The sequence below is a fragment of the Amblyomma americanum genome, chromosome 5 (assembly GCF_052857255.1).
Source record: "Amblyomma americanum isolate KBUSLIRL-KWMA chromosome 5, ASM5285725v1, whole genome shotgun sequence".
Taxonomy (NCBI): domain Eukaryota; kingdom Metazoa; phylum Arthropoda; class Arachnida; order Ixodida; family Ixodidae; genus Amblyomma; species Amblyomma americanum.
Window position 1 is genome coordinate 81605599 of NC_135501.1, and position 26513 is coordinate 81632111.

Sequence of the window (26513 nt, forward strand, 5' to 3'; positions counted from 1 at the left end):
ATCACCACGAGCGCACGGAGCACATTCTATTTCAGGAGCTGCGAATGGAAAAGTAAGTTCTCAGTGTGAACAAATCCTACCATCCTTAACCTGCTTTGGCTTACGACCGAAATGTCGAATAGCGCAGTCTTACTACTAGTGTGCTTGCTTAACGAGTGTACTAATTAATGTTTAAGTCTCAAGTTTGCGCCCAATATTTTCTGTAAACGAAACTCACAGGTCTATTGCCCAACCGCTGGAGAGAGCCCAAATCTTGGGACGAAAGAACAAATCTTTCGCTGTCGCCTCCACAGGTATGCTCTCCAGCCGACGAATAATAGTAGAACTGTCGGCATCGTTTGCCGCACACGTGGTCTATAGACTTTTCTCCCCGACCGTACACTACTTCTGCATGCAGCTTAAGAAGCGTAAGCGATGATGGCCTTTGTTAAATTTAAAGCTTCGTTACACAGGCCTTTGGCTCCGGAACCTTTAGCGGCTGGTGCTGAAGGAAGAAGAAAACAACTGCGGGACGCTCCGATGCTCACGCGTGCTCTGGAAAACTAAGACTGAACGGAGGACGTTTCGTTAATTGCTCGCGACGTTATGCCCTGCAGGACGTCCTTTACTACAGCTTACTCTTACGTGCGCGGTATCATATCTTCAAAGTACTTCACACTGCTTGTTTCTGCTACGGTCCAACAACTTAGTTATTAACTAGACGACAAAAATTTCTCCCGATATGTGTTCTTCCTGAGCTATTCAGCGCAATAAATCTTCCAGCAGTCAGCCATTCTATTTCTCGCTTTTAATTAGGGCAACAAAACCGATTGCTTTCCCAATACCTTATCCGAACCACGCTTCTTTATACATTTCGTAGCGCTCTCGTAATGAACTCGTCTCAGCATTTCAACTGGCTGGTCGTTCTGGTAGCGGTACTTGCTTCGATGACAGTGGTTCCGCCCGTCAACGCACAAGACTGCCGGCAAAGCTCCCAAGACTGCGATGCCAAGCAGGTAAGATCCCTACAATTGGCCATCGCTAGCTGACTAGGTATAACTTCCCGGGTTTTGCATCTCGCCGTCGTCTCGTCCACACGCCTTCCTGCCATCCTTGCTTTATTCCAGTGGAGACATTTTTTTATGGCGAAGCCTCGTAAAAGACAAATAATGAAATTGCCTCTGCTTGCACTGCTAATACCAGCAGGCTTAATCCAACAGTAGTCAAAAATGAATCCACCGAAGATGCGGCTCAAGATAATATTTTAAGCTGATGGCCAAGAACGAATTAACGAAACTAATCAACAAAACTAATGAACGAAAACACTGCCATTGATCAGGCCCGGAGAAACAACCTCGCTCTACTTCTGTGAAATTGTGTGTTTGTACACAATGTAAGGAAAAGGAATTCAGATGTCGGAGTGACGTAATGGCAGCTTATTGGCTCCGACCATCGAGACAACCAGCCCTTCAAGGGCCGCTTTGCAGGTTCTCCTTTTCCCAAGCCAGGTTCCCCACCCTGACCAGACCACCATGTATCGCAACCCATGTTTATGCATACTTGGGGCATTACTCCAAAGTGCTCGAGGCCCTGATGGGAACCCATTCAAGGTGTTCAGACTCGCTGTGGCCAGTTTAAACAGACCCCGAGAATCTGATGGTGTTATTGCGCTACGCGAGGGATGCCCCGCGCTTACTCCAAGGTGCTCAAGTTTAAGATAAAACCCCTTTCCAAATGTCCAGTCCCAACCAGGCCTGTTTAAGGACCGTCGCAAGATCTGTTGGGGCCACTTATAATATACGGATTCAGAGTTCCGTTTTGTACTTATCAGAGTGTGGATACCTGGCTGTCCAAACGCACTATTAACTGAGCAGGGTATGTTGCTGAGCTAGTTGATTGGGTTCTGTCATTATGGAATGTGAAGAGCTTGACAACGACGGACATAGACGAGAAGGACAAACCACAGAGCGGTTGTGTGTCCTTGTCGTCTATGTCCGTCGTCCGCAAGCGCTGCACATTCCATAATGACAGAACCCAATCAGTTAGCTCAGCAACATACCCTGCTCAGTTCAAAGTTTGTTTTTAATACAGGCGTGGAAACAGGCATTCCAAAAAGTCGCCGTCCTAGAATGGATAAACATCACCTTCTACATGGAGTGAGCGGTGATATAAAATTCTAAAGAAATAAACAAAAAACGTGCACAGCTAAAACAATTGGGAAAAACAGAAATTAGAGTATATTAACATTACATTTACATTAAAAAATTAATTTAAGAGTACATAACTGTTTTGCTTGCATTAGCAATACCTAGAAACAGTACGCGAAATGGGGTGCTTAAAGCGTTGAACAAAATAAAACATTAAGTCATACTAAATAGCAAGTTATTTCGGGATATTCTGCCATATTAGAAGAAAAACAGGAGCAAATGCATTCAGTTCGAATTATTATTATTATATTTCTGAGGGCTATTCATTTTAACGGTAGCTGAATAAAATATTTTCTCTATTAGGGCTTAATTTTCAATTTATGCAATATAATTCGACACTTACCGTTATTCTAGAATTTCGTGTTACTAAAGGGCTTTCAGTCAAATTTAAAAGAAAATCGGACGTGTTAGTTTTTGACAAATTTGATTTATTATTGGCCATTATTCTGAATTCTTGAATTTCTGAAAATTTGCACAAGCAAATAAAAAAAAAGTTTGCTCGACAAGAAGTAGGAAATCACGATAAATAAAAGGATTGATGAAAACCGCGAGAAATTTTATCCTCTAGTTTCTACAAGTTCTATTGTCGCCCAGTAAAAAAAATGGCTTTCTTGAAGCGTCCATAGTGCCTAATCATTTATGCGATATTTTTAATGAAAAATTACAAAAGCCAGGAACGTTTAACGCGCTACTTCTAACAGAGCAGCTTACATATAATTATCGAAGTCAGTTTCCAGAAAATTTTGTTTCGTTCTGCGAGAGTCCAAACGCGATTTGGAGAATTCGCGAAATGGACGTTTTTCCCCGGTTGTGATATACACCTTTTGCTGTAAAGAGACGCAGCATTTATGGCAAAGCAAACCTAATCTGAAAACCATCCTCATCTGCACGCATATACATTTACCGAGTGTAACAGGTAAAGGTAACGCAGCTTTTAAAAGGCAGAGTGTCTCCATAATGAAAAAAAATTGCCTGTTCTGAGTCGCGTGGCTTAGTCTGCAATTTTTTGTTCACATCATTTTTATCTCATCAAATGAGATCTAACGAAGCTCTAAAAAATTAATGTGGACTAGCCCAGCGCTTCCAGGATATACCAAGCGTAAGCGAGATTGAGGTCTCCAGCCGCCCACGGAGCCGGTTGTGCGCCTTTCCTTTCCTGAAAAGGAACTATCTTTGCAAAGTTGCCAACGCCTATGAACTCTATGAACGCCGTTGGCTCAGTCGCTTTGTGTGGCTTTTGAGGAAAGACAATGGCACAGTAACCGTCTCACACATCTCGGTGGACACCCGAATCGCGCCGTAAAGGAAGGGATAAAGGAGTGAGAGAAAGAGGACAGAGAGAACTGAAATTCGAACGTTGTATTTTGAGGAAAGGCGCGGAGCTGCGCAGCGGCGAAACACCTCTGGCTCGGTGCTCCTAGTGGAGCACGCACACTAGTCACTAGAAAGCGAGAGGGAGGGAAATACTGCGCCGTGCGTGACGTCACTTACCACGCGAAGCGCGGTGTTGACTAGCGTAGCGAAGCGTTTCGCTTCAAGGCGCTTTTCTTTTGACTCATGAGCTGGCAGCGCATTACAAATTGAGTTCAAAAGTACCATTTGCCTGACTGCAGGCGCAGAAAGCAAGCTTATAAAGTGGGCTAAATGGTGCAGTATCCTTCACATCTCGGCGGACACCTTATCCGTGGGGTAAGATAAGGGATAAAGGAGGGACTGAGAGAAGAGACGAAGAAAGAGGCGCAGTAGTGGAGGTCTTCGGAATTAATTTCGATCGCCTGGGGATCTTTAACGTGCACTCAAATCGCACAGCACAAGCCTGCCTGTGCGTTTCGGCTCCATCGAAATGCGGCAGCCGTGGTCGGGTTGGAACCCGGATACTTCGGATCAGTAGCCGAGCGCCCTAACCACTGAGCCACCGCGGCGGGGATGGGACACTAACCTCTGTCGCGCTTTGAAGTACGTGGCGGTGGTGGCCACCAGCGGAAAGTTCGTGTTGAAATTGAAAATTGGTTTTGAGGAAAGAAGATAGGGCGGTAAATGTCTCACTTCTCGGTGTACACCCGAACCGTGCCGTAAAAAAAGGGAGGAAGGTGCGAGTGAAAGAAGAGAGACAAAGAGGTGCCGTTGTGGACGGCTCCGGAAAGTTTACAGGGTTGCAGCAGCTCGGCCCCAGCCAAGTCTGAGCTACTGTAATCGTGTAATTTTTCCGGAGCCGTCCACAACGGCACCTCTTTGTCTCTCTTTAACTCGCACCTTCCTCCTTTCCCCTACGGTGCGGTTCTGGTGTGCACCGAGGTGAGACACAGTTACTGACCCATAATCTTTCCTCAGAAACCAATTCTCATGGTCTGACTCCACCAGGCCACCACGCGGCAGCCGTAGTCCACCACAACTTGCAAACCAATGGGCTCTCCTTCCGCGCCGAGAATGCCCACCGGGCTGAGGAATCGCCCAATCAAAAGGTTGTCATCTCAGACTCCCTTTTCGCTTGCGAGAGTTGTGTCAAAGGCGAGGTATCTTTTCTAGCATTAGACGTACACTCTACAACGCCGTTAAAGACTCCGCGCCTACGCCTAGACGAATCGTGTGGGCGCCGGCCCACCAGGGTCTCCATGGTAACGAAGCTGCGAATGCGGCTGCACGAGCGCTTATCCTCCGAAAGTCTACTACCGCCTCCTCCCCAACCGATGAGCCTAGCAGACCGCTTCTGCGGTTTGGAAAAATCGTCGCCCATTACTAAGACAAGCATCACCAGTTCCCTCCACTGGCAAAGGGACTGTCGAAGGCAGACGAACGCATTCTGCGACAGCACCAGACGAACACCTACTGGTGTCCCACCATGCTGCTAGCTATGACCCGAAAGTGAATCCTTTGTGCCCACACTGTCACGAGCTCTGTTCTCTATCCCACGTGGTGTGTGCCTGTCAATACAGTCCCACCTCCGCGAAAGAGGCTTGGGAGATCTTTCTCCTCGCGTGCTCGAGTGGGACACCACAAGCTGGCCTCGCACGCCGGACTCGCGAGACGGCGGAATCTTGCGACATCCCGGACTATACGGGCGCGGACACAAAAAATATCGGTAGTCACCAACTACGTCAGATCATCCTCTCTATTTTCTTAATAAAAGTTTCTTCTCTCAGTAGAGGATTGCACTTCAGTCTGCTTATGAGCGGAAATGGGAAAGCTTTTCCCTGTCCTCTTTCTTCATTTTTATTTTTTTTCTGCGTAAGTTTGTTTCTACTTGCTGTTTGTTTTAATTTCTTTTTATATCATGTTTTCTTGTTTTTGGTTTATTTTTTCTTTATTTTTATTTTCAATTTCGTTTTTAATCACTTACATATATGCTGCCTGATAACTGCTGCCTAATGAAGTTCTGCATTTTTGTTTTATTTACCTTACAACTTATCATCGGCAATTCGCGCGGACAAATTCTGTCGACAACTGCCGTCCCCGACACTCATAACCCAAGAAAGGCTTACGCCTTAATAATTTCCACCACCGGGGGTCTTTAACGAGCACTTACATCAGACAGCATGCGGGCGCCTGTTTTGTAAATTGCCTCCATTGAAACGCGGTCGCCACGGCCGAATTCGAACCAGAAAATTCCTTCTTGGAGTAGCCGGGCACGCTAACCACTGAGCCACCGCTGCGGGTCGCGTAATATTTTGTGCTTAACAAAGTTGAACCGCCAGGCAGTTTTTATGTATGATGAAAAAGCCGCGCAAACATAGTATTCATCTTTGATATATATATTTTTTTCACCCACCGTGTAAAGGTAAACTCGTGGCAGCATTTTGCAGCAGTTTAACGGTTACGAGAGCAGAAGAGAAGGCGCTAGAACTGCTGCGCCACTTTGCTGGCAAACCTTCAATTAAACAAGCTGCAAAACTTATGCGCTGCCTGTGGTTGTCTTTACCAGTAAAATGTGCATATCTTCTCAGGTGCTGTCAAATTTCCCCGTGTTCAACGTGTACGTCACATCCCACCCGGAGCCCAAGAAGTATTGTGAGAGGTACGACAGAACTTCCCTCTCTGACGACGGCACCACGGCGGAGTATGACGTCGTTTACAGGGATGCCAACGGGGACGACACGCCGTAAGTTTGCGTAAATAAAAATAAAGATTTTTACATTGCGCGATAATAGTTGGCAGTGGGGTATTTCACCAATTATCAGGAAATGCTAAAGGAGACAGAAGGCGTTGGAAGTTGGCAGGCTGGTTAGTGTAGAGAACTGAAGCTGCATGCCTAACGTGGTGGCATTTTGCAGGATCTACAACGGACACGAAGAAAATTGCCGCATTCGTTAGTACAGACTATAAACTCGGCTTAATGAACACTGAATTGCATATATCTAAGCTAAGGTACGTGTCACTGAATTTATTTTCCAGTTTCCTATACAGTGAAACGCTCCGTTCATTTGAAACGGAACAAAACCGTCCTACCATATCTGGTTGCATGCTTTCAGTCCTATACTTTCACGTGAAATAGCTTCAGCGTCCGCTCGCTCAGGATTCTGCGCGTCGTTTTACTTTGAGAAGGACAGCAGTTCTAATGTGAAATACGCTGCTACCCTTTTCGGTTCATGTGATTGACTGGAAAATAAAACAACCTTGTCAGAAATCGAGCCACAAAGAAAGGTACGGGAGGTGCTTGACTCTAAACAGCTTCATTTTTGTTCAGAATGAAAGAAGAAAAAGTCACGAAAAATGGATCAGCTGGAATCGAAAGAATCGAGGGCATCTACTTATGCAAAAACAAGGATATGTGCTATTGATCTGTGCGTTAGTTGATAAACCTTAGGAATGTTAACAATAATGTTTTCTTCTTTCTTGAGGCATGTTAAAGTTGCACAAAAACACTGTGAAGGTAGGATAAAGACCATTACCATGACAGAGCAGGAAAGGAACTTTGCCATATCTGAAGAATCACGCCACCTAGGCCTACAACATGTTCACCTCTAGATGCAGTAAAACACGCGTCCTGTGCGTTTTTGGTTTTCACAGCACATCTCATTTGCGCTGTTAATCTACCATATATAAGAATAGCCACAACTTGGCAGTCTGAAAATGACGCCTAAATAATCAATTCATTGGTTCACGTTTCTGGCGAGGTGACAGTCGTCACCACATTTGTTTATCTACTACGTTGGGTTACACTCGATAGACTGGGTTCGCCATCAGGGCACGCGGATCATAACACGACGCAGTTCAGCTCGCATGTAAAGAGAGGGCAGTAATGAAAGCGTGGTCACAGAGTTATCAGCAGATGGGATGGTGGCAGTGCGGGTGCACCTACTTTAAAACCACATAATGAGCGGTCGGCGAGGGCGTCTTTATTTGAGACTCAACATTTAACAAAAGCTGTCTTCAAGTCATTCTTTGTAGTTAACCCTTCCTAAAAACCGGGTATGTGTATTGAGTGGGGATAGGCAGATCATATTCGTTGTTGTCCACTTAGGAAACATTCAACAAACGTGAAAATGCCCATTTTTTTCATAATTGGCGGGTGGGGAGGGGGCGGTACGCTTAACATTTCAACCGCTCTGATGATTCTGATAGTACTATCAGCAACAGTTAATCCTTATACCTTTAGAGCTGAATCACAATTTCAGGTATTAATTCTAAACCATTAAATACCTGTCAAATTTTTAACTAGGTGCACGGCGCGTAAGGTTAGGATAACTATATTCCTTTCAATTACTAGTTATTCAATTCTTGCCAGTCTACAGATAAGCGATCGTGTAGAACAGGGAAAGGTATCTCTGTCTTCAGGCAGTTTTTGTAATTATGTCAGTAAGCTTCCTTTCAACATTCCATAACTGCTATTTAAAAACTTGGTTTTTATGGGAATAAAACTTTATTGAAACTTGAAACACTGCAAACACTGTCTCATTCCACCAGCTTTTTCTCTAGAAAGTACCTTCAAAGTCATGTCAACCGCTATAGTATGAGCACGATAGTTTTCCAACTTGAGCAGCGTGATAAAAAAGAAGCACACTGAGAAAATTGAGTAGAATAATTTTAAGAGCGTTTGCTCTGTTTAGCGTGTTTTTAACCGCAGCCACTGCTGCGTAGGCAGGCCTTCTTCAGCGCAGCTCAGTGGCAGTTGCTAATGCTTTTTTATCCTCTTTAACGTTTGTTTTGCTCTAATAGAGAATAGAGAACTTGTCAATTTTCTTAAACTCTTACAAGCAAGCTAAGACATAACGGTACCAACCTTTATACACTTGCAAAGAGATGCACTGGCGAAGAAAGCCGTAAATGATGTTAAAAATCAAATTTTCCGGCAATACCAGACTCTATATTATATTTTGTTAGTGGAAGAGAAGAATTCACAAATTAGAAGAGGGCGTTGCACGTTTCCTGATGCGTTATATTTCACAGTTCAGAAGTATTTTTCCACCAGCAGTTGTACTTTAATCGGTATTTTCCACACCTTTATTTCTGGAGCACATCACCAGTGACACTGAAGGCTCCCTTGATGTATATATACTGCCTGGGGTGACTCAGTGGCTTCGGAGTTCAGCTGCTCCTCCCAACCTAAGGTTGAGGGATTGAATCTTGGCCACGGCGGCCTCTTCATGATGGCAGCGAAATGCGAAAGCGCATATGCGCTGTGCAAGGCCAGCTAGGCCATGTTGAATACCCACGAGTGGCAAACCGCGACATAAAAAGCCCCAACCTATCCCATCTGTAGAGGACCCAACTCTTAGAGCTGCAAAATGGTGTAGTGCGCATCCGCCTCACCCCAATGTTTAGTGACACGTCTGTACATGCGCTTTCCTCTTATGGCATCCTAGATCTCGTTGGAACGATAAGCGCGAGTGAAAGAGCAGATGCAAATTCCAGCGCATCGGTGCCTTACCATCTCGGCAGCTCGCGCGCGTATTGCACACGAACGAGCATCGTTCGTCTGTGGGCATCAGTGGGAAACGAGCACACAGACCAGGCTCTTTACAGCTCGGGCGTGTAGGCGCCGCCACATGCGGTCATGCGGCCTCGCCGTCATATCCAGACTTCTGGCCTCGCAGTTAGGCTGCTCGCGGCGCACTTCTGAAAAAGCATCGTATCGCCATTTGCAGAGTATATCGAGTTAGCCAATAGCGTAACAGCGTTGTGCGAACGCACAAGTGATGTTTTCAGTGTTGAAAAAGGCTTCAGCTTTCGAATTCATTTAAACGTGGCGTTCTCATAATAATAATAATATTAATTGGTTTTCTGGGGAAAGAAATGGCGCAGTATATGTCTCATATATCATTGGACACCTGAAGCGCGCCGTAAGGAAAGGGATAAGGGAGGGAGTGAAAGAAGAAAGGAAGTAATAGGCGCCGTAGTGGAGGGCTCCGGAATAATTTCCACCACCTGGGGATCTTTAACGTACACTGACATCGCACAGCACACGGGCACCTTAGCGTTTTTCCTCCATAAAAACGCAGCCGCCGCGGTCGGGTTCGAACACGGGATCTCCGGATCAGTAGTCGAGTGCCCTAACCACTGAGCCACCGCGGCGGGTCAACGTTCTCATCGCAACGTTCACATTTGAGGAGAAACTTCCCGTGGGCCTTTTTCTAGCTCCTTAATACTGTTATCAATTACTCCGCTGCACTAATATTCGTGGTCAAGGTCCGGAAATAGTGACGCCCGGACTGTATGATAGCTAGCACTTACGAACGCAGTGTTTTGCGTCCAAGGATGTATTATTAATGTTTGTGCTGCTCAGCTCTGAAGAAAGATCACCACTCCAAATACTGGCGTAGGACGGTGCCCACTTACAGATCTGCTAATATCCTTAGGCGGATAAAAATCCGGCTTTCAAAAGGAAATTATACACTTTCTTTAAAGAGCTTTTCCGTGCTCTCCGGCGTTCTTTTGGCTACGTAGGCACAGCTGTTGTCCTCATGCGATGAGATAATTATGAACCTGTTCGATCCATACAGGGCACAATAAAATTCCTTTTAAAACGGCATGACAATGCAGTGCAACATATAGAAATACATACCGGCTGTTTCACCTAAGATTTAACAAAATTTTGAAAAATAGGCTTTTTCAGTTAAATGAACGCTTTTTTCGGCACAGCACTGTCATCGGTATAATACAACAGAACACAGCTAAGGCGTGCTAACTACAATGCTGATTAACTGATATTAATTAGATAAGTTTTAAACTATTACTGTTAGACTCCTGAATCATTGAGAGTCGTGTAGCTCACCGTATGAGTCAATATCTGTATGAGTTTCTATAATTTCGAAAGAGCACTTATCCTCGGGGCTGCAGTCCAATAAATCTTGGCTATTTGGAGCAAATATACATAGACTTTCGAGACGCTTGCAGGCAAAGCAACCTCTGCAATGCACATATCTCGCAGAAATAGCCAAAATGTGTGTGCCACAGCACAGAGCTGACGATGTTAACGAAAATTTAAAAACTGGTATGCATATTACTAACGCTGGGCTACCTGCCCCTCAATAATTAAGAAGACTAGCACTAGTAGTTAAAAAGTTGGCCACTTAATATTATTTAATCAGATTGCTAGTTAGCACGTTGTAGCTTTATTCCGTTGTACTAGACAGCAGGCAACGCTTTGCAAAAAAAAGCTCTTGTAATTCAAATAGGCTGTGCTTAAAAATGGTGGGAAGTCTAATGTGAAACAACCTGTATAATAATACTCGAATTACTGCCAGCCTGTTATTCCATCACCTGTATACGCTGCGGAAAAGCAGGGTGGCGGCCGGGATCAGGTAATTGTAGGGGTTTTTATTTTATTGCACACTACCTGTTTTTCTGCTCCCCGAAAGCGCTTAATAGCCAGAAAAAAATGAAGAGCTTAGAATATGCAACATCTATTGCAAGGGGTAAGCTAATCCATCTGTGTAGGTCTAAGGATGAGCGGATATTGTCACCACGAGAAGAAAATCGTTAAAATAATAACAATGGGAAGAGACTCCATGAAACTTATTTTCATTGCAATGATAGCAGCTTTCCTGCTCGATGTTGCTTTTCGTGAGCTTCAAGGTCCACTGAGAAAAACGCAGTGAATTGCGGAATGAAAAATCATAACGGTAATTGGAAGCCAACAACGTAGCAGAACGGGCGAGGAAATATGCGTAAGGTAATGATATCCTGGTTCAGGTCAAGACGAGCAGACACGAACGTAGGCAGGCCATGCAATCCGCATATGAGCCGCTTGGAATAACGCAGTGGGTTACGACAGATGGCAAACGTAGATTGCAGCGGTGGAGAACCGGGTGGACGGACGAGATTTACCAGAGTTCCTGGACAGGATAGCCGCAGCTGTTTTTCGCCGCAGTTGTAGCCAGTTTTTGATGCAGACATTTATTTATTTGATACAGACATTTATGAATCGAATTTGATGCAGCTGTGTACTGGATGCGCATAAGGTTTGACCGTTGTTCGAAGCAAAATAGGAAGCAGCGCCAGCCAGGCAATGTATTATCTAGGCACTCATCACCAGTTGAAAATGACGATGAGGGAAAAGAAATTAAGCGCGTATTCGAGGACAACGGTGGTAAAGATTAGCGGTCCCTGCCAAGTGTAGAGCAACCTTAATGCCACGCGGCATAAATATGCAGGGATTGAACTTAAGCCAAACAGGGGCGTATATCAGTAGTGTTCGAAAAAGTGCACAGTTTGCCTGCTTGCAGTGATTTCATTTCCTCCCAATTCACGCTCCCGAGCAACTGTGTTCTTCTCGTTGGCTGTTGATCGCTTAGCATTTTTTGAGTTAATTGGTATTGAGCGCGGCTTCTGCACTTGAGGACGCTGAAAAAGTGAGCCGGATATCTATCGACGATACAATGCTTCCTTCGCTCTTTTGCCTCTGCTGTTTCATTCGGTGACTGACGCAAACCATAGTATGACAAGTTTGGATACCGCCACTGTTGGCGCCGCAAATACGGATATTGGCGAAAAAATCGGGCCACGGCACAATGTGCAAACTTCTTACATTGCTCCTACGTTGTGTCTGCTTGACAAGTTTATTTTTCAAGCTTACGGGAATTTATTTATGTACAGTGTAATTCTCTGAAGTAGATTGTATCACTCTTTGGACAGAGCACTGCTGACGTAACAATGATATCCGAAGAGCATTGCATTGCTCAGTCTTCGCCACTCTGTTTACAGTGGCTTACCGGAAGCTGCGCTATCAATTGTGCACAATATCTGGTATTTAAATCTATTTTACTTTACCAGCTAAACTCTAGTATAGCGCTAGAAAAGCCGCCACTTAAGTTTTCAGCGCATTTAGAGGCGGGTCGCTACAGGAGCTGTGTAAGCTACGCGGGCATGCCTCTGCTTTTGATGCCGTGGATTTTAAGGTATCCAAATTGCGACCTTCAGGTGCACCTAATAATCAGGTGGTACCATCGCTGCAATAAAGATCGGGTAAAGAAAATAATTTTTATGCATTTCCAATTTATTTTCCAGGATCAGTGACACCTCAACTTTTGATGTCAGCAATAATACAGTCATTTATGTCACTTACGGAAACGGTGAGTGAATAAATTGCGGCGTTGTTGACAGATGCCCCAATTAACTGCTTCGCGCTCAGCAGGAGTACGATTTCCGTACCACGCAAGAGATTTATAAAATAAAGGTCACTTACCGTGTTTGGGCTCAAATTCATATAATGCGAAGTATTCAGAAAAAAGTTATTCTAACCACAAATGATGAAATCTGCTTTTCTCCATTGAGCAATGCGTGCTGCCTATTGCACCGATCAAAGAAATTTAATGCTCTTGATCTAATCACAGTTGACAAAAAATACACTTCCGCGGTGCAGCGAAAAGTTCAAAATTTTGCTCTTCACATAACTGCGCACCCCACTGGCCTTAATAAAAAATAGAAACGCAGATGATAACGTTTTCATAGCAATGAATCGATATAAGGACTCGGCGTCCTCGCAATGCAGTTACCGTTAGAGTTTTGCTTCTTGCTAGGTCCGCCCATCCCCCAGCGAAAAAAAATTTGGACAAATGAGGAGGTGTGAAACATATTCTTGAGATTTTGGGAGGAAAGAACTGGGCAAAGATCGCATTTGAGTGCATTTGTACTCCATGTCAAGTACTGGCATCCAACACAACCATGAACTGGATACCTAAAGTTTGCACCTACACGAAGCAAAAATAATTACCGACATCTCATATTCCCCCCTTCGATTCCCTTTTTTGATAACAGAGCCGTGTAGAAAGCCACAGGACGCCATTCGTCAGTAGCTTTAACGAAATTTGTCAGAGATTTAAGCTTTTCTCAGCAATTACGATAGCAGCTTCGTTCTGTACGAAGGTAGTTAAAGAATCGACCTAAAAATCCTGCATTCGAATAAAACGTATTTCCTTTTTGTTTTCTCAGATAGAAGCACCGTCTACCGGTTCACATTGGACTACGTCAACAAGGATCAATGCTTTGTAGGCCATTGCAACTGCACAAAAACGCGTAAGTGTAAACCCTGATTTTTGTTTCGCGAAGAAAACTCTGAAGTGCATTGTTTACATAGCAGCATCAATCATAACAGTATCAGCGCGAGGCGGTGTACCAAGTATATAAGTGTGCGTTTCTGTATATACAACACAAACTACCCGCTACTTGTGGCAGCGGGGCAGCGGCAAGTCTTTACTTAAACACTGTCTTAGTGGCGGTAACGTTACATATTCAAATATAACGTTATGTTTACGCTAATAATTAACCGAACACTTCGTTATGTCCTAGATATGTATTATGGCCGGAGTTAGCTGAACGCTAGGCGCGATTGCCCGCAGTGGAGCAGCGCACATCGGCACTGGCTGCAACGTCGTTGTCGACAGCACCGCGACAGTAACAGCGCCCTGGTCGTCTTGCGACTGCATACCGTAACAAAATTTTAATCGTGAACCCAAACAATGCACCCTGTATTTTCACGGCATATGTGATGTCTGATTTGTATCTGAGCTGTATGTTCTATTATATTTAAACCAGACTGCCTACTGAGCGAGTTGGTGCGTAACTTTTTCAAGCTAAGCGTCCGAATGGCTCACAAGTCGTGTAAACAGGGACAAGGAAACAAACTTCGTGTCCTTGCATCTTTGTATACATCTTGTAAGCATTCTTTGCCTTCGGTTTAAAAAGTTGCACATCAATATCCACGTCGGGGAGCGTATTTCATTGTTTCTACATGATGTACGCTTTTCAACATAGAATTAATTGCGGGGAAATATTTTGCAAACTAGATTCTGTAACTCGCTTAAACAGCGGGAAAGTTTCATTACAAATCTTTTTTCTTACGAGTTCTGCGCTAACACTCATTTAACGCACTGTTCTTTTACATTAATTTTACTGAAGACTATCTTTTTACGCTATTATAGAAACTAACGATCAGCATTTAAAAATAGTTGTTCTCGAATAAAGGTAGTGCATCTAAACAGACAAAAAGTTAGATTGGTTCCAATGGATTTACCGTTCCAAAGCGACTCAGGCTTTGAAAGACGCCGTAGTGGATGGCTCTGGATAACTTCAACCACCCGAGATTCTTTAACATGCACTGTCATCGTACAGTACACGAACCATTAGCATTTCGCCTCCATCGAAATGCGACCGCCGCGGCCAGGATCAAACCCGCGTATTTCAGGTCGAGCAGCCGAGCAGCACAACTCAGCTTTAGCGATCGTCGTGGTAGATATGAAGTTAGACGAGAATTGGCGTCGCTAATGTAATTAAGCAAATAAGTAATGAACACTTAGGCGCTAAAAACAGCTCAAATTTGGATAGGAAACTTAGAGGTTATGCGCCTTCTTAGGCATTTTCATATTGGTGAAGTTGTTTGCCTCAAAATTTTAAGCTTAATCTGAGAATCGACGCAGGAGATTTGTGAAAATGTCTTTGTGTTGGCTTTGGCTTTGAGTCGGTAGAGTCGAAATCAAGCGGCAGGTGTATTGTGCAATCTCAGTGTGCTATTAAGGCCTCAGGCAGCCGAAATACGCAATCATTCAATGTGCATGGTTTCGTATGATTTCGCATGAATTAAGTGTGGGTATCTGCAGATGATAATCAAATATGATCGGCGCAACATTACTCTGGAAATGACGCAGCCGTTGTTCATAGATTAGAATGAGCAAACGGCGTATTTCCCGCCTATCTTTCGCGTCGGGGCAGCGAAAATGAATGAACGCCTTGCGCATCAGCTACACCGCAGAGGGAGGCGACTCGCGTGCAATGCAACTTCCAAGCATGTTCAATTTCGCGGGTGCAGCGTAAAATTCGGCGGCTAATATCTTGTTAAACTGGCGTGTACGGAGAGAGAGAAAGAGAAAAGTGGTAGAGAAAAGGCAGGGAGGTTAGTCTCGAGAATGATCCGGTTGGCTACCCTGAATTGAGAGAGAATAATGAAGGGGGCGTGTTCGGAGAATTCTCACAAAGGGAGTAGCTTGGGAAAACGACCACCGCTTAGTTTCCAATATCGCAGCGTCCACAATAGCCGCTCAGTGGCTGCTTAGCACGAAGCTCTTGAGCCACGCTGGTTGGTATACGCAAGTTGCGGTGACTAAGAATTGTGTTGTTTCGTTTTTGTTAAAAAGAGAGGATTAAGAAAACGGTTCGGTCAACGTTTATACACCTTGTAATATACCGTATTTGCGAAGAGGGCTTTTTGCACAGGGCAAAACTTATTTTAAAAAACTGTCGACGGGTACGTTTGAACAGCCGATATAAGAATGAGACCGTGGAAATCGTTGATGGGCAGGCATCTCAGTTTATATATTAGTTGAGGTCTACTGCAGGTCTCTTTACAGGCAGTTGTGCATTCCTTCTTGCAAAGAAATTATTTAAAGTTATTTCTCCGCCAGTCGGCGGTTGCGGTCTTGCAGTTTGCTATTAAAGCTTGAGTAACCTGTATGTGGTTGATCAATGTATTTTGTACGTTAGGAATGTTTGAGAAAATAGTACCAATAATGGCATTTGTAACTTTTCATAAAAGTCCTTCTGGAGAAATGAAAAATACATAAGCCATAGGAAAAATTGCTCGTTAGCGTCGACCTCAGCGCTGACAGGGCGCTGCAGAGCACAAAAATTGCAGTGCCTTTTGAGACTCGTTGAAATTAAAGAATTCTTCCTTGCGTTCTAGTAACTTAATATCATCTGCCTCATTGCTCATAGACGATGAAGATGCTGTCAAATTCAGAGGGAAGCAGGTGTTGTGGGTAGTTAGCCCTTTGTGATGCTGTCAACTATTTTAGCCAGCATTCTGGCCGTATAGGTTCCTGAACGACGTTTGCAGTGAGCCCTACATGCGTTATACCGAGGATGTGCAGAACGTTTAGTGAAAAGTTTTAGAATTAGCATTGGCTCGTTTGTTGACTAAGATTTATGTGATATTTATCGGCCACAAGATGGGGAACTCAAGAATGTCCTAAGTTCAAAACATCGTCCAGGTGTAAACGAATGTGGACTATAACGTTATCATGTTAGAGAGGGTTACAGCTCTCAGTATGAATGAGGCCGTTAGCGATATTAACAGTGTGTTGAAAGCCACATCTCAAAGTTCCAGTTTCACCTTTCACCTGAGAAAAGATTCGATTCAGAGTTTAAAATTTATGCTTGTTTGTCATTTAACTTTACACTTTAAGACATGCATTATGTCCTCCTATAGAAAAATCTGAATATTTGTGCGTGTACATTCGAAACCCCTTATTTCACAAATATAACACGAATGATGGAAAAGCTTTCGGAATTTACACACGCCGCGCGGTTCCGTGCTCACGGAACTAAAACACTATTATTCAAAAGCATAATTTATGCTAATTAGTTATTTGCATTATCATCCGAAGGAGATCCGACAAGGAAAAAACTTATAATTTTCTATCGTACAGCATTCCACGGCATGAAAGCAGAATAAGTTGCAGCACTGCGAAGGAGCATCGTATTACTTCTCGACGGCCATCTTTAGCTGTTTTTTTGGAAAGCGATCCTTTCCTCTAGGCGCCAAATGACCCAACTCTGATCCAGAGAGAATTTCAAATGTAGCCGACATCACTGACTTCGTGAAAGCAGCTTAAAACGCTTCGAAACAAAGTTCGAAATATAGCGTGTCCAAACTTGGACGCCATATCGTAAAAGGGAAAAGGTATACAAACGTTTTTTGCCGTTCAAAGGTTGGCGCGCTAACCTGATTAAGCACATGATAGTGGCTGCAGGACAAAAGGCGGCCAACACTTGTCTGACTCAGAATTTCACAACCAAATTCAGCTTCTTAATTCACTCCGCTGGCTACACACCTTGCACCATTTAATTTTTTTTTTCTGTGCTGAGCTATGCTGCAAAACACGGTGAACGGGGTTTAAAAGGCAAGAAAGCAAACTCAAACAAAAAACGCCTAGCAGCCCTCCGATGCTCTCATAATTATCACCCAATCTCAAAACTGAACAGTCAGATAAACAGGGTCACTTTTAGTGCGAACATGCGAGCGCGTAGCCACGCTCTTTGGTGGGCCACTGCATCCGACACGGCCGCGCATCGATGTGGAGTTGCCGTTGATGCTAGGCAACATATCCAGCTCAACAGGCAGTTTAGTATTACGTACGCAGACATACAAAGAAAGACATATAATGCGCTAAATAAGAGTTGCGCTTCGTAATGCACGTGCGCAGAACGATAATTGAAATCTACCGTTTCCGTACGCTTGCTATACGTACCTTAATTCCGGAGTTAAGCGTGCATGCCTCTTCAGCCTGGGGAACACTAAAATATCGTTTCCAACATGGCGGTGTGCTCCGAAAAGAAGGACCCCTCGCTTCGGAGTGAGTTCGTCGCTGTCACTGCGTTTCTCAGTACGTTCATTTGTCATAAATGGGGCGTCAGATTTTCGCTTTGTGTCGTTTAGCCTCCTACTGCTCCTAGGCTTAAGGAGGAGCATAGGTTTTTTCACAAAAGTCTTTTCTGCTCGATAAGGAGCAGCCAAGAGAAGAGAATAGAGGGGCTGCTTATACATGAAGGATGCCAACAGTAACCGAAACCAACGTTCATACGGGATATATATATATATATATATATATATATATATATATATATATATATATATATATATATATATATATATATATATATATAATAATAATAATAACTTTATTTGCATCACACGTACATGATGCCGGAGGCCAGCAGAAAAAGCTGTCATTAAGGCAGCTTGACAAGGCCGCAGGCCCCCACATTGGCAACTACAGGTAGCGGTCAGCAACCACAAAACAAATGCATGAAAGTGTGAAACCGCAAACAAAAGCTGTACATTGAAAAAAAGGAAGTTTCCACGAAAACCTGACCTGATATAAAACTTTCTGGTGTTCATCGAAGAGAGAATAAGAGATAATTATTTAATAAAAATTCATTTAAAGCAGAAATATTGGCGGTGGTTTAGCTCTGGTTAAAGGTGGAGTGACGCGATAGCTACAGCTGGCTGAGTGGAACTTGGTCACTTGACCTGTGGAAGGCGATCCACATTTATTGGAGTCCCAGTAGCCGGGGGAGTTGCCCGTGGAGCGGGTTGTTGATGTTGCTAGCAGGCCGGTTACCCAAAGCGTTTCTTGTTGCACAAGCGAGAGCTTCTGGTCTGCGCGAGGAAGGTCTCGCCAACTTCATCTTCATCAGCGCCGCTACAGATGCTCCCTCCCCCTCTTTAACACGGTTGCGCGATAAAGTAAAAAAACGGTATGTACAAGTTTGTACCGTGGGTCAAGTCGAGGACACAGGTTCGGGAAGGCTGCCGGGCGGGTGAAACAGGCGGTCGAGCCTGGCTGCTGCGCAAAGGGCGAGGGGAGCCAAAGGATGAGGATGATGGCGTGTGGAACAGGCGGTCGAAGTCGAGGAAATGGAGGTGAGCTATGAGTGCTTCAGTAGGAAGGTCTACTCGTGGGGCCGCCAGTTTGGGTGAAGTGGGGCGGAAAGTGCCATTGCAGAAAATGCACCCGCGGCGGGAGTTACGAGCGATATGGACATTGCGCTGGCCACGCGGGTACAGACGAAGTAATGGCGTGCGGAAGCCGCCGCCATAGAAGAGTAGGGAATGTCTCAGCCGCTGGCGACGGTGAAACGACGGCGCATGACACTAGGCTGGAGGTCTGCTGCGTGGGAAGCGCGTTGTCGTGTAGGGGAGGGGTCGAAGGGGTTCGGCAAGGTGAAGTGGTTTTATGCAAAAACGAGCTCACTGTGGCCATGAGACGTGTGACTGGGGCCACAAGAGGTAAGTCCAGACGTAGTTGTCGAAATGGGAAGGATACGGTAGGGCTTTCTTGTCTGTCGCGGAGGCACAGTGACTGGCGAGGGCGCCAGGTGGGCAGGGATGCGGCGAAGCGTGTCGGGTGGCGCGTTAGGCGCGGCAAGTCCCTGGGGTGGCGTGCATGCGTGCCTCGTGACCGGAATGACAGTTGTGCTCAATGTGGTTGGGCTTGAGGCAGCAGGCGAACCTGGGACTAGAAGCGAGTCCATGCCCGGACCGAGAGAGGGTGCTGCAGGTGATGGCCCAAGGGCAGGCGCCACAGTTGGGAAGCAGGGCTGGGCAGAAGGCGCCATGGGACGGGAGATCACAGGTGGATGGCCGTTCAAAGGGGCTGGTGGAGCAGACTTGGGAGAGACCGGGGTGTAGTTTGAGGCAGTTGGGTGTGAAGGTCGGCATGAGACTGGTGCGTCTTCGCGTGGCACTTGCCGAACAGTGGATGGGGGCACATATGGTGGCGACGATAGTTTAAAGACCGGTGTTGGGAGGGGCGCCGACGGAGGAGCGGGCGGAGGGAAAGCCGAAACAGCTCGGGTAGGGAATGCGGCCAGGGGTGGTGGGTCGAGTGGCATCGCATCTTCTGAGTCGGGAACAGGAGCGCAGAGCCGGAGGGAGCGGCGTTGCGTGCGTCGTGGCTGTCGTTCGGAGTCACCAGATGTGGAAGGCGATCCACGTTTATTGGAGTCCCGCTAGCCGCGGCTGTTGAGCCGGCGGAGCGGGCTGTTGACGTTTCTGGCCAGGCCGGTTGCCGAAAGCGTTCTCTGCAGCACGAGCGAGAGCTTTTGGTCTGCGCGAGGCAGGTCGCGCCAACTTCATCTTCATCATCGCCGCTACAGACCAACCACGTGACGAACCACATGATCAGCTACGGCGCCGCGGCGCCTGCTGCTGCTCCTCACTACTTGACCAACCACATGACAGCGTGGCGGCGGAGCCACAGGGTGGCGGCGCCGTCACGCTGAAGGCTCGAAATGCTACCATAATGTAGCTATCGCTAGAAAAAACAACCACGCGCCGGCGGTTGAACCCGAACGCACGACCTCCGAATACCACGTCGGGTGCTCTACAAACTGATATACGGTGACAGCTGTCCAACCTTCTGTTTCGGGGGTATTTATGTATTGCGCGTAACCTAACCTTGAGATTGTTCACCAACGTCACCCGTGTCCATTGCTGCGTACGTAATACGTCCCGAATTACCACGAAAGCCACGTGAAACGTGATCGAACGTTGAGGGCCGAACTCTGCGAGAATACTCGTGCTGCCCATGACATCAAGACTGCTAGAACCAAAATCCTCGTTAGCTGTTGAGCACTCAAGGAAAGGGAAAGGCAGGATCGTTATGACATACATAAAGGAAGCCAACACACCGAAACGGAGGTCGTTTCGTGGTCGTTTTTATACAAGTATCTCTTAACCCCACCACCATTGATGAACACAACAAATTATTTTTAAAAATTCGCTATGCCCCCAGGTTTCGGTCACTGTTGTCTTTGCCTGTGCAACTTTTCTGCTATGCGCGGCGGTGTCGGACGCAGTGGCCCTAGAAGAGTGTGGTCACGCAGTCGCGTGTTTCCGCTAAGAGTAGACCAGCCTGTAGTCAATGTAAGGTTTCTAATACATGTAAGCTGACAAAACTACGCTCGATAGTTTGCACACATGAAGGCATTCGTGCAACGAAACATGCGGTCCACTATGCCGAATGCCGATCCGGAGTGAAATATCGGATACACTTGAAAGAATGCATAGCGGGCAGATCATATGGCCCTTTAATGAGAGAGAAGGAAAGACTTTCTAGAGCTAAAACTTGGCCTTAATAATGCCTTTCATTCAATTTCAACCACTACCGTCATAAATGTCGTCCTCTGTATGCAAGCATAACAATTCTCGTGGCGGCAGAGAACAGAAGTGGAAGAGCTAATGAGTTAATGAGTTTTTTCAATTTAGAGACTGGCAACGTGCTTAATCAGCACCCTCTCCATTTCACAACCAGAGAAAGATACTTTGTGTGTGTGTGTGTTGGGAGCTTGTAGGGACCACACTAGTTGATTTTGGTCTCTCGTGGATAGATTTCCCTTCGAGAGAAGGTGAGGTGACCAAAGGCTCTTCTAAAAAGCTTTCGCCACTCAAGAGCCGAGCGCCAGGCCAGGCAAAATCTTGCATGATTGAAACGCAGGAGGCTTGTGGAGATTGATGCAGTAATCATTATACCTAAACTGAGCACCCTATGAATGCATCACTTGTAGCTGTCAATTGGCTACCATGCCACTCTATACGATTTGTGAACTAGTGTTGTGACATCCGGTACCTTTAGCTTCCGCCAGTTTTGTTATCCCTGCGATCCGCTGATCGCCAGCGCCCCTCGCCGTACTCCTGTCCTCACAAACAGTGTCCCAAACCATTTTCGCAACATTGTTCTTTTTTTCTGAGCCAGCCTATTCGACAGGATTCTTGTATTCTGCAAGCGCTTAAGTTGAATTTGCCTTGTGTACAGTGTAATAAATTCGCCGAAAAAAACATTCACATGGTATCTTCAAATCAAAATTACCCAAGTCCTGAGTGAGCAGAATACTTCTCGTTTCTCACTAATTTGAACTCTGTGGTAGCCACGACCGCTTTGTACAAATAAGTACGTTTCTTTCACCAAATACTGTAGTACGACTTCCTCGGCCGCAGCCGCATTTCCTCTCTCTGAATAATGGCATTCGAGGGTCCAGAACAGAGCAATGGCAATCGAGGTGCTGGCCTGAAATGAGGGTCATGTAGCGCACTTAATTCATAATGCACTCTTGGAGCACCTATATGTGTATCGGAAAGCCCGCATGTCGTGTCATGAATTTGTCGGAGTTCGGTACTTGTCGCTTTTGTCTGTCCCACATACAGAAAGCAGGGAGTAACTCATTTCGCGCTGTTCCCAGGTTACAAAGCCCGAGCGAAAAATGTGCCTCACGATAGAGAAGCGCTCCAGCCCTACTGCCTGTTATTGTGATAAAGATGGTTTATGGGTGTTTAAACGCCCAAAATGACGCAGTCCGTGAGGAACGCCATAGTGAAGGACTCCAGAAATTTCGATCACTTGGGGTTCATTAACGTGCGCTGACACTACACTGTACATGGGCCTTTAGAGTTTCGCCTTCATCGAAACTCGACCACCGTGTTCGGGATTTTCAGCCTAAAACATGTATACAATAGAATAACCTTGACCGACGCATATTCGACAAAACATGTTCACACGAAACCTTTGTGAAAGAGCTGCAACTGTGTTGTATTGACTGATTATTACATTCCCAACCTGTAACAGCCCGCAAGAGCTAACAGTTTTTGGAAATAAATAATAATAAAAATAACAGTTTGTTTTGGAAATAAAATAACGAAGTTTTTTTTCACATCTGCGCATAAGCCTTTTATTGTTCTTTTTTTTTCTTTCAGAGTACTACCTGTTCGACAGCCCAGACTCGGACATCTTCCAATACCATGAATGTCTCAAAAAGATTGACAACTACTCTGGAGGCAACATCACTTTCTTGCGTGACCTTCAAAAGTGCCAGAAGATCCCGCCGAAACCATGATGCGAAAGTGTTTGGAAGTAGTTACTGAACACGTTGTTCATTTCTTCGAGTTGTATATCGTCCGCTTTTCAGCTACTGTCATGAGCGGCGGGGCCAGACGGGGTAGGCGTTGCTTTCGTATTGCAATAAATATTTACTGCGCTGCTGAGCAGATTAATGAGTGCCGAATTTGTTTTTATTCAAATGAGCTTCCTTGCTGCGTGCCGGTATAAAATAAAAATTGCGTTGGGCGCTAATTCGCTTCCTCTCAATTGACCAACTTCTATATGGCAGCTGTGCGGCGGGCAAACACTTTTGTTGCTTGGCGAACTTTGATCGAAGGATAGGGTGCAGAATAACATTAAGAAGATCCTTATTCTGCCTAAAGCATCACGTAAAAGAAACACACATTTAATATATGTACAAAAAGGATTGCCAAAAAACAAAGAGGACCCATAAGCTCTGCATTAAGCGTAAAAGGGATTGCAATAATGGTTTAATGCTCAAATATGGGGAATTGGTCATTGTTTACATTCCACTCATAGAACAGTAGAAGTACTTATAACATCCCTGAAGCAGTGGTGCATTCGTTTATCGATGCCCCAGCGCTCCGACAGGTGGCTGTTTCACACAAAGCCCAGGTTCTTCTTCCCAAGCAACCTCGAGTAACCAATCATTATTTTAACGGCCACCTGCCACGGTGGGCAGGTTCGATGACATATCATGTCACGGACGCCGGTAGGACGTTCAATCCCTGGCAAAACAGTACCTGGCGAGCACACTGCGCAGAGCGTAGCCAGCAGGGCCTAGCACACACGAGCAGAAGAGGACGAAGTCCGGCGCGGGACAAAGGTCAAAGACAGACCGCACTTGGAAGCCGGTAGCGTGATGGCTAAACTAAGTGCGGCATTGCCCCTCCCCTCTGGAAAGGCATCGACTCGATGCCTGACAGTGAGGGGGAGCCACGTGTTGGTGTTAACAGAATCCCAGGCACCGAACGTGGTGAGAGTTGTCCTAGCGGGCATGGTATGGCTTGAGTCTTGCGACGTGCACAATTTCGGATGTCGGCAGCGTCTGGAAGAACGAACACTCCCTTGCGGGCGCACTTCATACGTAACGTCGCTGAGTTGGCGGAGTACCTCGTAGGGGCCGAAGTAACGGCGCAAAAGCTTCTCGGAGCGACCGCGCAGACGGATGGGGCTCCAAACCCACACTTGATCGCCAGGCTGGAAAATGACTTCGCGGTGACGGAGATTATAGCGCTGAGCATTGACTTCTTGCCGCACGCAGGTTCGTTGCCGAGCCAGCCGGCGGGCAGCCTCTGCATGGCGAACGAATGCATCAGCGTCGGCAACGGATGGGCGGGCAATATCGGGCAACAACATCGTGTCCAACATAGTCACGACTTCACGACCGTGTACCAAACGAAATGGCGTGAACCCCGTCGTCTCTTGAAGGGCAGTATTGTAGGCAAACGTGACGTACGGAAGGATTTCGTCCCAGTTCTTATGGTCGTCGTCGACGTACATAGAAATCATATCAGCGATAGTCTTATTGAGGCGCTCGGTTAGGCCGTTGGTTTGAGGATGGTAAGCTGAGGTCTTCCGATGACTTGTGCCACTGAGCCGCATCACTTCCTGAGTAAGCGTGGACGTGAACGCTGTGCCTCGGTCAGTTAAAACAACATAAGGGGCGCCATGGCGGAGGAATATGCTGATGATGAAAAGTCAGCAATTTCAGCAGCAGTGGCGCGGGGAAGGGCATTCGTCTCACAATACCGGGTGAGGTAGTCGGTGGCAACCACAATATACCGGTTACCCAATGATGACGTGGGAAATGGGCCCAGTGAGTCCATGCCGACTTGGTGGAAAGGAATTCTCGGCGGAGCAATGGGTTGGAGCAAGCCAGCCGGCTTGAAAGGTGGTTTCTTCCGACGTTGACACTCGCGGCAAGTACGTACATAACGCTTGACAGTTGCAGAAAGCCTGGGCAAGTAATAACGGTGACGAACTCGTGCCATCGTTCGAGAAAACCCGTCGAGAAAGCTCGTCGTGGCATGCCTGCAAAACGTCAGTGCGGAGCGCCGTTGGAACCACGAGCAGGTAACCAGAGTCCGTCGGGGCATAATTTCGTTTGTAGAGGACGCCATCTCGCAAGCAAAACGACGACAAGCCACGCGCGAATAGACGAGGCGGTAACGAGGCGGTACCCTCAAGATAATCGATGAGTGGCCGCAATTCCGTGTCGTCCCTGTGGTGTTGAGCGAGGTCGGACGTGGTCAGAGCACCAATAAAGAGGAGGTCATCTTCGAGGTCATCAGAGCTGGACGGGATAGGAGCACGGGACAAGCAGTCTGCATCGCTGTGTTTGTTGCCCGACTTGTAGACAACTGTTACATCAAATTCTTGCAAGCGAAGGCTCCAACGAGCTAGCCGGCCCGAGGGGTCTTTAAGATTCGCGAGCCAGCACAGTGAGTGGTGGTCACTCACGACCCGAAACGGGCGACCATACAAGTAGGGCCGGAACTTTGTTATCGCCCACACAACAGCTAGGCACTTCTTTTCAGTGGTTGAGTAATTGGCCTCGGACCGAGACAGCGTGCGGCTGCCGTAAGCAATCACACGCTCAACACCATCTTGCCACTGGACGAGGACTGCACCGAGGCCAATGTTGCTGGCATCGGTGTGAAGTTCTGTATCCGCCTCCTCGTCAAAATGGGCAAGAATGGGCGTTGTTTGTAGGCGTTTGCGGAGCTTTTCGAAGGCGTCCTGCTGTTCCTGTACCCAGACGAAAGGCTGATTGTCTTTTGCAAGCCGTGTGAGAGGCTCAGCCAGCCTGGAGAAGTCTTGCACGAAGCGTCGGTAATATGCGCAGAGGCCAAGAAACCGGCGCACAGCTCGCTTATCAGTGGGAGTCGGGAACGCAGCTACAGCAGCCGTCTTGTCGGGGTCGGGGCTGACACCCTCAGGTGTCACAACATGGCCCAAAAACTTAAGCCGTTGGTACGCGAAGTGGCATTTTTCGGGTTTTAGAGATAGACCGGCTGATCGGATGGCCGTCAATACTGCACTCAAGCGTTTGAGATGTTCTTCGTAGGTCGCAGCGAAAATAACCACATCATCAAGATAGACGAGACACGACTGCTATTTGAGGCCAACCAGGACAGTGTCCATCATTCTTTTAAAGGTGGCAGGAGCGGTACACAGGCCAAAGGGGAGTACCTTGAACTCGTACAAACCGTCAGGCGTTATGAACGCGGTCTTTTCACGGTCACGTTCATCGACTTCGATCGGCCAGTACCCACTGCGTAGATCAAGAGAGGAAAAGTATCGGGCATGACGGGCAACGGGGCAACGGATAAACGTCCTTTTTAGTAATCTTGTTGAGGCGACGATAGTCGACGCAGAATCGGAGAGTGCCATCCTTCTTGGCGACCAGCACAACGGGCGAAGCCCACGGGCTTGTTGACGGCTGGATGACCTCGTCGCGGAGCATTTCCTCAACCTGCCTCCGAATCACCTCCCGTTC

The 26513-nt window shown here is 46.4% G+C and overlaps 1 protein-coding gene across 1 annotated transcript; it reads left to right on the forward strand.

Moving 5' to 3' along the window:
- On the forward strand, positions 1-23137 carry LOC144134844 (uncharacterized). The gene is made up of 6 exons (XM_077667661.1): positions 1-52; positions 860-995; positions 6128-6282; positions 12630-12694; positions 13554-13637; positions 22867-23137. Exons 1-6 carry the CDS (start codon positions 45-47, stop codon positions 23004-23006), a joined length of 588 nt encoding a protein of 195 aa, XP_077523787.1. The 5' UTR covers positions 1-44; the 3' UTR covers positions 23007-23137.
- The last annotated feature ends 3376 nt before the right edge of the window (positions 23138-26513 follow it).